We start from the raw sequence: 14,471 nt of genomic DNA, 5'->3' as shown, positions 1-14,471 counted from the left end.
AAACCTCTCTTCCTCCTTTACTGTCAGAGATACCTGCTCATCTCCTGTACAATCCGTCATCTCGGCCTCGGAGAAGTCGCTACAAGCGGCGGGGAAAGCGCAGTGGACAGCTGGTGAAGCTTAAAGCATACCTGGTGATCTATCCTGGATCGGTCGGATCGGGTCGGACTCCTCGAAGCTTCTTGTCAGAATATGGATCAAGTTATGGTCGTAATATCTCGTTTCGAGTTTTGGACCCTGCGGACACCTGGCTGGTACCTGTTGTCGTCGTCACGGATGTGGAGGCTCGGCCTGCTCGCCGAGTTTCGCCCCGACTCCACAGAGGTGGCGTCAACCATGGATATCTTCAGCCGCTGAGTCGAATACCTAGGACGGCCAGTCCGGCGACACAGGCTGCTCCTGTCAGAGCTGCCTTGGTCAATGCTAGATCGCTGGCGAATAAGACTTTTATCCTGAATGACTTTTTTACCTGTCATGAATTGGATTTCTTATTCGTGACTGAAACCTGGCTAAACATTGGTGAGTCGAGTGTGTTTTCTGAACTTTTACCGGCTGATTGCTCTTATTTTAATTCTCCGAGGACTACTGGTCGAGGAGGTGGACTTGTTACTATCTTTAAGAAAAAGTACAGCTGTAGACAGCTGTTACCGGTCTCCTTCTCAAGTTTTGAACTAACCATGTTTGAATTGGGTCAAGCTCAGCCAGTACTATGTGCAGTGATATATCGTCCTCCTAAGTATAATAAGGACTTCATCAGTGATTTTTCTGATTTCCTGTCTGAAATTATGCCGAAATATGATCGGATTTTAATTCTAGGTGATATGAATATTCATGTGTGTTGTCCTACGAACCCGCTGGTAAAAGACTTTTTAAATCTTATCGATGTTTTTAATCTTACACAGTTTGTTTCTGGTCCGACACAGGTCCATGGTCACACATTAGACCTTGTTCTGTCATATGGTGTACCTATTTGTAATGTAGAGGTATTAGAAGCTGTTTTCTCTGATCACGCGCCTGTTTTATTTGATGTTTCTCTTCCCTATCAAACCGCTAAGCAATACGTTCCACCTCATATCTGCAGGATGATCAAACCCACCACTGCTGCGCAATTCTCTGGTGCTTTTAATATTGCTAGGGAGACTATGGGATCCTCTACCTGTCAAAATACAGCGGAGTTAATCTCTTCTTTTCTATCCACTTGTTGCAACATTCTTGACACCATTGCCCCATTTAAATCCATGTGTTCAAAACCTAAATCTGAACCTTGGATAAATGATTTTACTCGGGCTGCTAGACAAAAGTGTAGAAAAGCTGAGCGCAAGTGGAAAAAAGATCATTTGCAGGTTTCTTATGAGATTCTTAGAGAAAGTTTGCATAGTTATCAGAGAACTGTTAAAGCTGAGAAGACCAAGTATCTCTCAGATTTTATTTTAAATAATTGCCATAAACCTCATGTTCTTTTTAAAACAATTAACTCTGTTCTGAATACCCCCCAATCCGTTTATCATGTAGCATCTTCTGAGGCCTGTGAAAAATTTCTCCATTTCTTTGTGGATAAGGTTGCCTCAATCAGAGCAAGCATCTCACTTCCTGCTTTAGACCCCTCCATTTCCATAGAGTGTGCAGCTGTTTTCACCCGATTTGAGTCTGTATCCATCGCTACTCTTACAAATATTGTTACACATTTGAAACCCTCAGTTTGTCACACTGATATTGTCTCACCTCGCCTTTTTAAAGAGGTGTGGGACACTATTGGACCTAATATTCAAGAAATTATAAATAGCAGCCTTGCTTCAGGCTTTGTACCAGTCTATTTAAAACAAGCAGTGGTGCAGCCACTCATTAAAAAAACTAATTTGGACACATCGGTACTCTCAAACTATCGCCCTATCTCTAAACTTCCATTTGTCTCGAAGATTTTAGAGAAGGCAGTTCTATTACAGTTGCAGTCCTTTTTAGACACACATGGTGTTCTTGAGGTTTTCCAATCGGGTTTTAAGACATTTCATAGCACTGAATCCGCACTTTTGAGAGTTTTTAATGATCTTTTAATTTCAACTGACTCTGGAGATTGTGCAATTCTTATGCTTTTAGATCTTACAGCAGCATTTGACACAGTTGACCACAGTATCCTTATATCTCGCCTCGAGCATGCCGTAGGGATTAAGGGCACTGCCTTAGAATGGTTTAGGTCATACTTGTCAGACAGAGATTTTAAAGTCAGTTTTGGTGGCTCTATTTCACCTTCTGTGTCTCTCACATCTGGAGTTCCCCAGGGTTCGATTCTCGGGCCAATTCTCTTTTCACTCTATTTGCTCCCTCTTGGATTAATACTAAAAAGACACAACATCAGTTTCCATCTCTATGCAGATGATTTGCAAATCTATCTGCCCATCAAAAGAAATGATGGTAATTCTTTAACAAGATTGGTTGACTGTCTTAATGATATTAAAGCCTGGATGGCTGTAAATTTTTTAAACTTTAACGAGAGTAAAACTGAGGCCATGATTTTTAAACCCAGTGGCACTTCTGATGTCTCACAAATAAATCTGGCCATTTTGCAACCTTATGTTAAGTCTGTTGTAATAAACCTGGGAGTTAAAATGGATTGTGATTTTAAAATGGAGAAGCAGATCAATTCTGTTGTGAAAGCCAGTTTCTTTCAACTTAGGCTTCTCACTAAGCTTAAGCCCTTTTTATCCTTCACAGACTTTGAGAGGGTTATACATGCATTTATCACAACACGTCTTGATTATTGTAATGCTCTGTATGTAGGTGTTAGCCAGGCCTCCCTTTCTCGTCTACAACTGGTTCAAAATTCGGCCGCTCGTCTTCTTACTGGAACTCGTAAATGTGAGCATATCACCCCTGTCCTTGCCTCTCTTCACTGGCTCCCTGTTAATTTTAGGATTGATTTTAAGATTCTATTGTTTGTTTTTAAAGCCCTTCATGGACTAGCTCCTGTTTATATTACTTCTCTGTTGAAGCCACATGCTCCTTCAAGATCTTTAAGGTCTGCAAACCAGTCTCTTCTTGTCGTCCCTAAAACACGTCTCAAAAGCAGAGGGGATCGAGCTTTCTCAGTCGTAGCCCCGAGACTGTGGAATGAATTGCCTCTTCATGTTAGACTGGCTCCCAGCCTTCTGGTTTTTAAATCGCGACTTAAAACACATTTTTATTCCTTGGCTTATAATCCGGCATGAGAATTGTTGTAATTGTCTGGTGTTGTATCTTGTCTACTTATTGTTTCTTCTCAATGTACAGCACTTTGGTCAACATGGTTGTTTTTAAATGTGCTATAGAAATAAAGTTTGTATTTAAGACTTGCATGAACTTCATCAACATACTCCTCCATACTTTCAACAACAGATAACACAAGACTGTTGGCAACACCACTGCCCTGTAACTTTGCTATAATCGATGCACACATATCTTTTGCCTGTTTTTTTACCAGATATATAACAAATGAGATGTTGAAGGTTGATTTATCACATCTAGGTCCATTTCAGAGGCATCTTCTTGTGTACACCAAAGCCTGACTGATGTGACATTTGCATAACATCACTATTTGTGTCCATGTCAACAGTATTATGACAACTATTTAAATGCTTTCTAAAACCTTTAAAACTTTTAAACTGTAGTGAACATTCTTCTTGAGCACAAACAAGAAAACATTTTCTGCTCGGATGTAAGCCATGAAAAAATTTGAGGTGCTGAATTAATGCACTAGGTGCATTATGCAATGCTTTAATGTAACACTTAAACATTGTTCACTGACTCTTTGTTTCTGTTTATGAGCTTGGCTCTCAGTTTTTTCACCTTTGGACTTTCTTTAGTGGTGTCAACATCTATACTGTAGAATATTGTCTGGAGGAATGTGTACATGTTGCTGAGAGCGTCATCATAGCTTACACTGAAAACAAAATGCGCTTTAAATAGTTAATCAAAGACTGCCAACGACGTGGTTCCCTGGCATGGAATAAGCATCTTGTCAATCGCAATTTAGTAATTGCTGATGGCCCACTTGTGAGTTCCAGAGGCAAGGAGATATGGCTTGCAATGTCCCTCCAGTTTCCCCAAGTGTTCTTCTAAGCTGCTGACTGACTGTGGGGAAAATTACATATCAATTTACATAATAATATTCTTACTAGTTCAGGGTTTCTGCAAGTAACATTAAATCTAATTTAATGCTTTTTAATGCCATACACAACCTTACCTTTTTTATGTACTTTTGAATGTTAATATATTGGTTTTCACAAAATAAATATGACGACTGGATTAATGATGCTGGAAATCCAGCTTTCGATCACAGGAATAAATTATAATTTAAAATAAATTCCCACCCAAAAATGGTTATTATAAATTGAAATAATATTTCATAATAATACGGTTTTATTGTATTTTTGTTCAAATAAATGCAACCTTGGTGAGTAGGGTTGGGTATCGCGAAGTGGTTCCAAATTTCCAAGAACCGGATATTCTATAAGAAATGTGCATTTCAATTCCACTCAACGATTCCTGTGTTCACATTTAAATGTGATTTTACACCATTTAAGCACAGGAAAGGAAATAACTTGTGCACTGTTTGTGTGGCGCGCACACATCTGAAGAGTGACCACAGAGAACGGTCCCGGTTCGGGTTCCCTGCCTGTGTCCGTTCTCGAACTGTTCTGTGCATTTCAACTGCAGAAAAGGACTTCTCTTTCACATTTACCGACCAATATGCACAAAAAAAAAAAAAATACATCATCATCATCGTCATCACAGTATATCATTGAACACAGACATTTTTGTCTAAAAACAGTTGTGAAAGAAAACACATGTGTAACAGTATTTTTAGATCCGCATGAATTCGGTGTTAAAGAGACAGCAGACTAATAAATTGCTGCCTGTCATTAATGTTAATCAAAGAACAAAAAATCATTCACTGATCTTGACTGAATATATTTTGTAACTTTAATGAGGATTAATGTATATTATATTTATGAATAGAAAACTATAGTGTTTTTAAACTTTTGATTTAAATTTCTGTACCTGAAATTGGTTTATTTGTATTTATTTATGCTATTGCTAATTGATTTGTTTGTTCCTATTTTATTACTGACTGTTTACTTGTCTTTAGTAATTTAATATTTGAAATGTATTGTGACGAATCAGACATGCGAGGCAGATCCATTTGCAACAATTTAATAAGCAGTCTTAAGCAAACATAAAACGTTTCAGTAGAAGGATAACACAAAGGCAGATATGCTTGAAAGGTCCAGGCGGGAGCCCAGGGCTGTGGCTAAACTCAGGGTCAGAAACAGGCTCGGATCGGGGAAAACCGGAGACAGGCAAGGTTCAGGGCTGGCGGCGAGAATCAGAGTCCAGGTACAGGCGACGGTCACTTGGCAGGCTGCAGACAGTCAGAGAGGTTAGAAACAGGCAAGGTACGGTAACACGGACAATCAGGAAAAACCAGAGATATCGCTCGGACATGAAACACGGGGTGAGTCAATACTTCGCACAGGACGCCGAGATAACAAGGCAGATATAGCTTAGGGACCAGAGTTAATATCAGAGCGTAACGATCCATACTAAGCAGAAGTATGAGATACTTAGTATTCAGGAGAGAGAGCACGGGACTGAGAGCACAGGGGATCACCAGGGCATGTAACATGTATATTAGTCTAGTTGTTTTTGCTGTGGTATTTTTTGTTAAAGCCATAGGCAATTTTTTGTTAAATCCATAGGCAAAAGTTCCTAAGCGTAAAAGTTATTCAGATGCAATGGAACACTTTGTAAAAAGAGAGAAAAATATGTTTGACATCTAAATGTTGGACTTAAAAAATTTTATTGGATTTTTTCTTTTTTTTTCTTACTGGAATCGAACTATGAATCGATAAGCAGAATCGGAATCAGAATCGACAAAATTCAAACGATACCCAGCCCTATTGGTGAGCAAAAGATACCTTTTTCAAATACAGTATGTATAAATATGTAAAAAGTACGTATGCAAGTCGACTTACACCAAAAGAGTAACCCTTGAACTTGACGCACAACGTAATGCCGTACGCGGTTGCCCAGCCCTGTTTGTTTGAACCACGAGAGGAGTCACCTACATCCTACGTTATACATCGTCAAGTGTTACTCTTTTGGCGTGGGTCGACTTGCGTAGGCCGTCTGCTGGAAGCTAGTTATTTTAGTCAATAAAGTTTTAAATAGGGATATTTTTCTCACACAAACGCATCGCTTCACTTCAGAAGGCCTTTATTAACCCCCCGGAGCCGTTTCAAGCACTTTTATCATTAATTGATAGGCTTTGATGGACTTAAAAATATATACCCATTGACTCCCATTATAAGGCTTGGAAGAGCCAGGACATCTTTTAATATAACTCTGATTGTATTCATCTGAAAGTAGAATGTCTTATACACCTAGGATGACTTCAGGATGAGTAAATCATGAGCTAATTTTCATTTTTGGGTGAACTATCCCTTTAATTCATGTCCTGTCTTTAATAATTAACAAAGCCAGTGGTGTTGGGGAATTTCTTTGTGGTGTGAGACGAAGTCCACTACAGTTTTCCATAGTTTCAATATTTTCCAGAAGAATTAGTTGCTATTATCCCCAGATAACACCATCTGTTATTGTTAAATCATTATTTATTTTAATCAAAGCTAGATTATTTTTTGACCTGACGGTACAAATTTCTTTGAATCGGACATTCCTGACCCATATTGAGTGACAGGGAAGAAAAACAAACACATTCTGTAAGGAAATGGAAACAAGTTAATACCTCTGAACAGATTAATCAAAAATATTGCTGCATAAACTTTTATTTTGCACATCGATAGCCTTCATTTTCCCATGTCTGAAGAATATCTGCAAATCATTTCACTCAAATGTTTCAACTAGTGTATAAGAAGCCTTTTTAAATTTGAAAATATGTACATACATTTATAAAGCTCTGTACAGCAATGTTAATTTTGGAAACATTCAAAGCACTTTGCACCAAGTTATCAATGCAAGGCAAATTACCCAGAGGTCAATGGCTTATATGTTTACACTTCTGCAGGCACACAGTCCATCTCTCAAACTCTGAAATAAAACAAGCATTTGTGCTCTGTTGAGGAATCTGTATCGAATTAATTGGTTCAACTTTCTTGTCACAAGACAGTCTTACATGGGCTGAGTGCTGGCTCTTGTGATCTCATCACACTACACCCCCTCTGCTTCTGTCTCTGCTCTATACATTGTTCCACACTGCAGTGTATATTCATTTTAAACAAGTGGTGTGCAAAAACACAAGATACACTTCAGATGAACAGACTTCAACATATCAGGGGTCATATTGTGTCGACAGATAAGGTAAGAATATTTCTTTGTGTCTCTTAATCAACCAGTAATTCCACTGCCTGATGAGAAAGAATCATTCACGAAATAATTTCTTATGTTACAGCTTTTTACAGTTTTTAATCGAAGTGCTTTAATGTCCGGATCTTACCAGAATATATATATGTGTGTATTTTATAGTAGCGTAATTTATGAATTACAAAAGATTAATCTGCAAAACAAGAAGCTTCTGCTTCTGAATTGACAGGGAATGTAATTGTGTGTCAACTCTGTGGGTAAAAACTGTCCATTGTGGCAAATATGTGGTAAATATTATGAACCTGACACAATGTTTATGGTCCAGCATGACAGATGATTTAATATACCTGAATAGTAGATCAGTGAATGACATCAGGAAAATATCATTGCTGATGATACATTATAACAAATATCTGACACACTCAGTTAAAACCAGTTTTACTGACAATTTTAATAATTATAAATAATTATATATAGTATAGTTATAATAAATATAGTATAAATCATTCCTTCTATCTGTTTGTATGCACCCTGTGAATGATATTTGAAGATCATTTAGCCTTACTAAAAAATTTGAAAAGATTTAAGTAGCCAGTAACAAGCTCTCCTCAAGCACAAACTAGAACAAACTAACAAAACACTTGCTATCCTGTATAAGATGTATAAATACAAACTTGCTATAATTTCTCTATGAAAAAGGAAGTTCCTCATTGATGACCTCACTTGTAATTGTTTATCTGCTTAAATATAAAAAAAACTGTAACTGAATATTTTTAACAATTTATTTATTGAGATATAACAAAATAGGAGAGTAATATAAACAGTATTATAAATTATAAATAGTCAGACTTATTTTAAACAGAGAAATAACAACAAAAAGAGCACATACACATCAATTTATCAATTGATTAATTCAAAAGGGTGATAGTGTCATTATGATACAGAAGGAGAACAACACAGATAATATCCAAACTCAGTTTTTATATATATGTTAGTTATGTCAAGAAAAAAATGCACTGTACATTAACAAACATTTTGGAAGTTTGAGCAGGAATCCATTCATTAAGCCACAGATAATCTGTCATTTTCAAAAATGCTTTATAGTTTAACAGCAGCTGGTTTATAGTGCATTAATTAAATATCACATTCTGTCACAGTATATGAACATGGCCGCTACCCTGCCAAGCCCCCTCACAACTCATGTGCTGAATATAGCCCAAGGAGTTCCTGTAGCCAACATGACCATTATCCTCTATCTCCTAGACCCCATCTCATCGGTGTGGAACTTACTCACAACAGGGTAAATGCATAAATTGCAGTGTTAAATTATTCAAGTGACTGATATCTCTTCAGTTTTCTATCAACCAAACTGATAGCATGCAGATTTAAGAGTATGAAGAGGTCTTGGCTAACCAAGTAAAATAATTCCAAAATTTTCTCAAAGTCATGAAAATGAATACTGTGTTAATTATAGGATAACTAATGACGATGGACGGTGTCCTGGGTTGATTAAAAAAGAAAGCTTCATTGCTGGTGTGTATAAACTGCGTTTTGAGACTGGAAAGTACTGGGGTGCCTTGGGGGAGACGTGCTTCTATCCATATGTAGAGGTATGAGAAAATTAAATGTACTATTTCAAACAATCACCTGGAGTAATTTTTTTGGGGGCTGTATTTTTAGCTAATGTTTAGACACTTTACACCAGTGGTTTTCAATGCTGGTCCTGGGGACCATCTCTCTTAAAGGAGCATTTCACCCGTGGGAACATTAATCTTTATTGAAAGTGGGTCATATATATGTAGTCGAAATGTTACATAAATTTCGAATTTGGTGCCTTCTTGACCGAGGAAAGACAGAAAGTAACTTTAGGGCACATTTGTATGGAAGACAACAACTCCCACAATGCACCACGTTGCACAGCTCCGCAAGCCACTCCCACTAATCCACAACACAAACGTCCGTGTCCTCGTCTGATTCAGAGATTTCAGCCAGAGAGAAATTGGCACCGTTTAAATTATTTGCAGCAGACGGACTTTATCTCTGTGTCCGTAGGCGCACAGTGAGAGCACAGGCACCACCAGTCCGCGCCAGCTCGAGCCAGTCCAGGCTCCTCATCCGCAACAGGCAGGTCTTCTGCCTCGGCTGCAGAAGCCGCAACAGCCGCCTCCTGTTCCTCCATCAGCCTCAGCTGCTCTTTGCTATATTGCGGCTCGCAAAGGTAGCCACGAACATCTGATTCAAGCATCAGACTTTCGAAATCCTCTTCTTCCATTTCATATTGAGTACCTTCCGCCATTGTCATAACTTCACATCTGGCTCCACAGTGCCTGTTACTGTACGTTCACACCGCCGGCGGCGAGAGCGGCAAAATTCGAGAGCGGCCCTGGAGAAGTTTTGCCCTGGCACATACCCTGGCATTTTTGTGAGCAACATGTATGTAAATTACATGCAGATAATTTTTTTTTAGATTTTTTTTTAAAATAACGTTTATGCATTGAAAAAACAAAATTTTTAAGTCACTGAAATAAGGCCATGACACATAGTGAACATTTGTTCACAAGAATTTTGAGTACTGGTCTACTGGATGTTGTAGACTAGAGTTTTTGTTACAAAATGATGTGAAAATCACAGGTGGAGGGAGTGATGGGCTCTGAGTAACACAAGACTTCACGCAGAGAGGGTGAGATTTATCTTTGGCCGCTGGTCACTGAGGGAGCGGTACTAACTGTACCAACTGTACTAACTGTACATGAAACATCTTGTATTAATATCAAATAGCACTTAATATTACATACTGACAACCGACAACCATGGGAATATACTCGTTATATACTGGAGGAACTAACAGACCTAGAGGCATCGATCACTAACAACTGCTGACGGAGTAGTTTAAGTCGATTTCGCTGCAATGTGAAAAGATTCAACAGAACGAGGCGGTGCATTCATCGACCCCAGAGGGTTAAAGCCCTTTTACTGGGCAAAGCCCATGTATCATCTTTCCCAGATTCAAAAGGAGGAAGAAAAAGGATTGCAAGTCCAACAGCTGTGAGTGAAATGGGGTCGAGGCAACTTTGGGAACATACCCCGCCCTAGGTCTCAACAACACCTTTAATAAACCTGGAGTGAAATACAAAAAACAGGAAGGACTAACAGACAAGGCCTGAAGATCCCCAATCCTCTTCAAAGAGGAGAGGGCCAACAGCAATGCCGTCTTAAGAGTCAGAAGCTCATCCAAGGCTGACTGCAATGGCTCAAAAGGGGGACCCTTCAACCCTTGCAGGGCAACTGACAAATCCCTCGAAGGACGGAAAGGCCTAAGCTGAAACTCCAGCACTGAACCAACAGCGAGGTGAACTGGGTCCGACCCGCTCTGTGTACACCATGACACAAAAAGCTGCCACTTAAAGGAATACAGCTGCTTTGTAGAGGGGGCCTTTGAGTTCAAACTGGTATCAGTTATCTCTGCAGAGAGACCTGAACCCACCAAAGGTTCAGCAACAGCACACTCTTCTGGAGGTTTATCTTCAGCCTGAGGCTCCTCAGATGGTCAAGGACCATTTCTAGATGACCAACTTCTGACTCCGGCATTTGGCCCAATATGAGCAAATCATACGAGCCTCATCGAAAATGGATGGGGTAACCGCGCGCACAAGACCCTAGAACGGTTTCTCGAGCTCCGAAGGCTAAAGAGCACGGAGTACTGCTCACAGGGGTTGGTCTGAGCAAGACTTGTCCAAGAAGCAATGAGCTGTGGAACAGGCTGGACAGGCCCCAGGAGGCCACAGCTTCCGCGACTCGTCCAAACTCTGCTGAAGTCCATCAATGGGGGACCTGGCCTCCATCAATGAGCCAAGCAATCAGGAGCTACTACCTGGGCCCTGAGAATGAGAGGCATTAGCCGTGAGCAAACCACCGGGTGAGTCCTGGGGCCCCAATCCTTTCGAGGTGGCACCAAAGCCGATGGCTCACTCTTCTGTTCCACACAAAGGCGCTACAGAGAACTTGATCGTGATCATATGCTGTTCAAACTCCCGCGCCTTACAAGGAATAAGTTGCTGAAAAGGAGCCGATTGCTGTAGTGACAGCATCTCCAAAAAGGCCTTCCTGAGATAGAGGAGCATTCAAAAGGAAGGTCCTATTTTTCTTCCAGATGTCAGTCAGGTTTAGCCAGAGGTGACATTCTGCCAGCACTAATGCAGCCATGGAGCGCCAAGTCATCAGCCTGTCTAAACTGTCTCAGCATTCAAGCCTGAACCCCCATCCAAGTCTGCCTAGTAAACCTGCAATACTGCTATTGTATGTAGGGCTGCTGCTGGTCAGGCATGTAAAACTTGCTCCAAAGTGGAGGTGACCCTGCACGGCTTAGAGGGCAGCAATGGCCAAGAGTTGGCGTGAGAAAAGATAAAAAGAGATAGTATTATGAGCTTCCGGTTCAGGACACAAATCAGCAATCATTTAAATAAATGCTTTGGTTCTAAAAGCGCTCTTTTGCTGAATGCACATGATCCGGGGAGAGAGTGTGCGGAGGGAAAAAACACGTCAGCTCTCCCTCCATATGCTCAAACTCATCGTTGTCACCCCAAGCTAGTCTAGAGCGCAATACTTTTCGTTTTAAACTATGACAGTGGCGACAATCAGACAGTTAGTTAAGCGCTGCTTGAGCATGTTTAACACTCAAACATTGTACGCACCTCATGTGTCATGTGTATCCATTTCAGGACTAAACCGAGGACACAGAGCCACACACTTTCCAAAAACTCATCAAATTCACTGAGAGGAGTTGGAAAAACTGCACGAAAATATGGCAAGAGAATGCGAGACAAATCTTCCTTAAGGGCAACACATAAACCACTTCCTGAAAATAGTGAAATCTGAGTGAGATGGCATGAGCATGACATTTTGAGGAGAACGTGACATATGCATCATGGGGCAGTGTAAGCACCAACAGCCAATAAATTGCAATGACTCTACAGGCTTCAGACAATCATAACACCTGGGGGTGTTCCCATAGCATCAGCAGTTGACATGGCGTCGAGTGAACCTATGAAAGGGAACCACTGCTTTGCACATTTTGTGTGTGTCTCTTATCTGACACACTCTCCTAAAAAGCTGATGATCTGAATCAGGTGTGTTAAATAATGGAGATAAACAAAATATGCAGATCAGTGGGTCCCCGGGACCAGGATTGTAAACCACTGCTTTACACTCTTTCTAATAACAATTGTTAGTGTGTTATTTATTATTGTATGTTTTGTTTTTTCAGGTTGTCTTCACCATCACTGACCCTTCACAGAAGTACCATGTTCCTCTGATTCTGAGCCGTTTCTCTTACAGTACATATAGAGGAAGTTAGATATTATTATTGATATGTTAACGTGACAAATGTGTTGTAAGTCATCTAAAAATGTTTTTGTAACTCATGAAATGATTACAAATCATTAGTAAATAAGTATTTCACAAATTTGTTGTAGTAATTCTATATTGATACATATGCTGTCTTCGCAACTACATCACTCTGAAGACAACTAGCCAACAGACACACACAAAGCAGTTTCCAGAATAATTTCCAGAATGTTTACTTCTGTGATTTCTCTTATCCTTTTTTTGTAAAACTGAAGTACAATAAACACGAAATAAAATTACAAATTGTACATTAATTCCTGTGGTATACACATGTACGCGTACAGTCTGCACATGCATATACATCAGTGGTGAGCGGTGACTTTTTAAACTGGGTATGCTGGGTGACGCGCAGGGCCGGCGGAAGCGCTGGGCAAACTGGGCAATTGCCCAGGGCGCCAGACACTAGATGGCGCCGCACCATGACGAGCACGAGCATCTCAAACTTGTGAAGAGCTATCTGCGATAGGGGTGGAACGGTACACAGATTTATACCTCGGTTCAGACATCACGGTTCGGTACGAGTTCAGTACAATGGAGGGAAAAGCAAAACAAAAATGTAGAAGGCAATTTCTTTTTATTGTGCATGTCTCAGGCTGTACCACCAAAGGAAAATAAATGTCTTAAGCCTTGTATTTTTAAATAGGTTTTATTAATAAAGTAAAGGCATAGAACCAGTTTATTTGTAGTGCATTGACAATAGTTTTATATAATTAGTTTATTAATTAAATTAATAAAAACACAAAGAGACCTTGAGATATGTTTGGTAATTGTACCTGAATAAATTTAAAATTAATTTGCTATATTTCAGATCAATATATTTGTTTTCCTTATAATTTCCAATAATTTTAATTAACACTAACTTTATTCTCATCTGAATTATAAATAATTCATTTCTGTATAAAATAATACTACCATTAAAACACATTTGATTTTCTTTTTTAATCAGTGTAGAATGTGTAACTTAAAAATAAACAGATTAGTCCTCTGTTTGAGGACAAGAAATTAAAACCAATGCAATATTGTTCAAAAGATGGCACCCACAGACTGTTTTTAAATGGGGTTGGATAAATATTTTTGGCTTTTAAACAGTGTTCGAGCGAGCAAAAGCAGCAGGCGAGAAAAGAGCAAGCGCGAGAGCGTGGGGAATGATCATGAGCGCGCGCGAGGGCTTGTATTGCGTGCAGAGAGATGTCATGCGTGCGCGCAGGGTTTGAATGAGCTCACGAAAGAAGATGATTGGAATATATAAAACCAGAAATATGCCAGTAATCTCAGGAGAAGGAAGGGGAAGGACAGCTATTACAGAAAAGGACAAGGCAGAATTATTAGTTAAAACCTTTCAGAAAGCACATAGTAAAGAAAATCTCGATTAGAATTATAGAATGAAAAGACAGGAAATTTTGAATCAACATCAAGACATATATATTAAAAGACCTGATGGAAAAGGAGCATTAGATGCTGACTTTGAAATATGGGAACTTAAAAGGGTATTACACAGGATAAAATGGATAAAACGAACAGCACCTGGACAAGATGGAATTTGTTATATTATGCTCAAATATACAAATGACAGAATTCTTATAGTATTGGACTTATATAATAAGATATGGGTAGAAGGAAGAATGCCAAGGTCATGGAAACATGCAATAATAATTCCAATAGCTAAACCAGGGAAAGATGCCTCAATAGCAGGGAATTACAGGCCAACTGCGCTT

At 39.5% G+C, this 14,471-nt stretch overlaps 1 protein-coding gene across 2 annotated transcripts; it reads left to right on the top strand.

Moving 5' to 3' along the window:
• Positions 1-5,322: 5,322 nt before the first annotated feature.
• On the top strand, positions 5,323-12,989 carry uraha (urate (5-hydroxyiso-) hydrolase a). Of its 2 annotated transcripts, none has more exons than XM_084124827.1 (5): positions 5,323-5,488; positions 7,156-7,350; positions 8,511-8,653; positions 8,828-8,963; positions 12,617-12,989. In XM_084124827.1, exons 1-5 carry the CDS (start codon positions 5,477-5,479, stop codon positions 12,704-12,706), a joined length of 576 nt encoding a protein of 191 aa, XP_083980953.1. In that variant the 5' UTR covers positions 5,323-5,476; the 3' UTR covers positions 12,707-12,989. The 2 variants fall into 2 exon arrangements, with proteins under 2 accessions (XP_083980953.1, XP_083980954.1); XM_084124828.1 differs by lacking the exon at positions 5,323-5,488 and adding an exon at positions 5,865-5,936.
• The last annotated feature ends 1,482 nt before the right edge of the window (positions 12,990-14,471 follow it).

Source organism: Abramis brama, assembly GCF_963993115.1.
Source record: "Abramis brama genome assembly, chromosome: 9".
In the NCBI taxonomy this organism is placed as follows: Eukaryota; Metazoa; Chordata; class Actinopteri; order Cypriniformes; family Leuciscidae; genus Abramis; species Abramis brama.
The sequence above is the reverse complement of the archived record's forward strand: the minus strand, read 5'-3'. Positions and strand labels throughout refer to the sequence as shown.

Bases quoted from the DNA above. Each gene is read 5' to 3' on its own strand.
- uraha (XM_084124827.1), top strand. The intron at 7,351-8,510 runs GTAAGAATATTT...ATTCTGTCACAG, and splicing joins ATATTGTGTCGACAGATAAG to TATATGAACATGGCCGCTAC. The intron at 8,654-8,827 runs GTAAATGCATAA...TGTTAATTATAG, and splicing joins TGGAACTTACTCACAACAGG to GATAACTAATGACGATGGAC.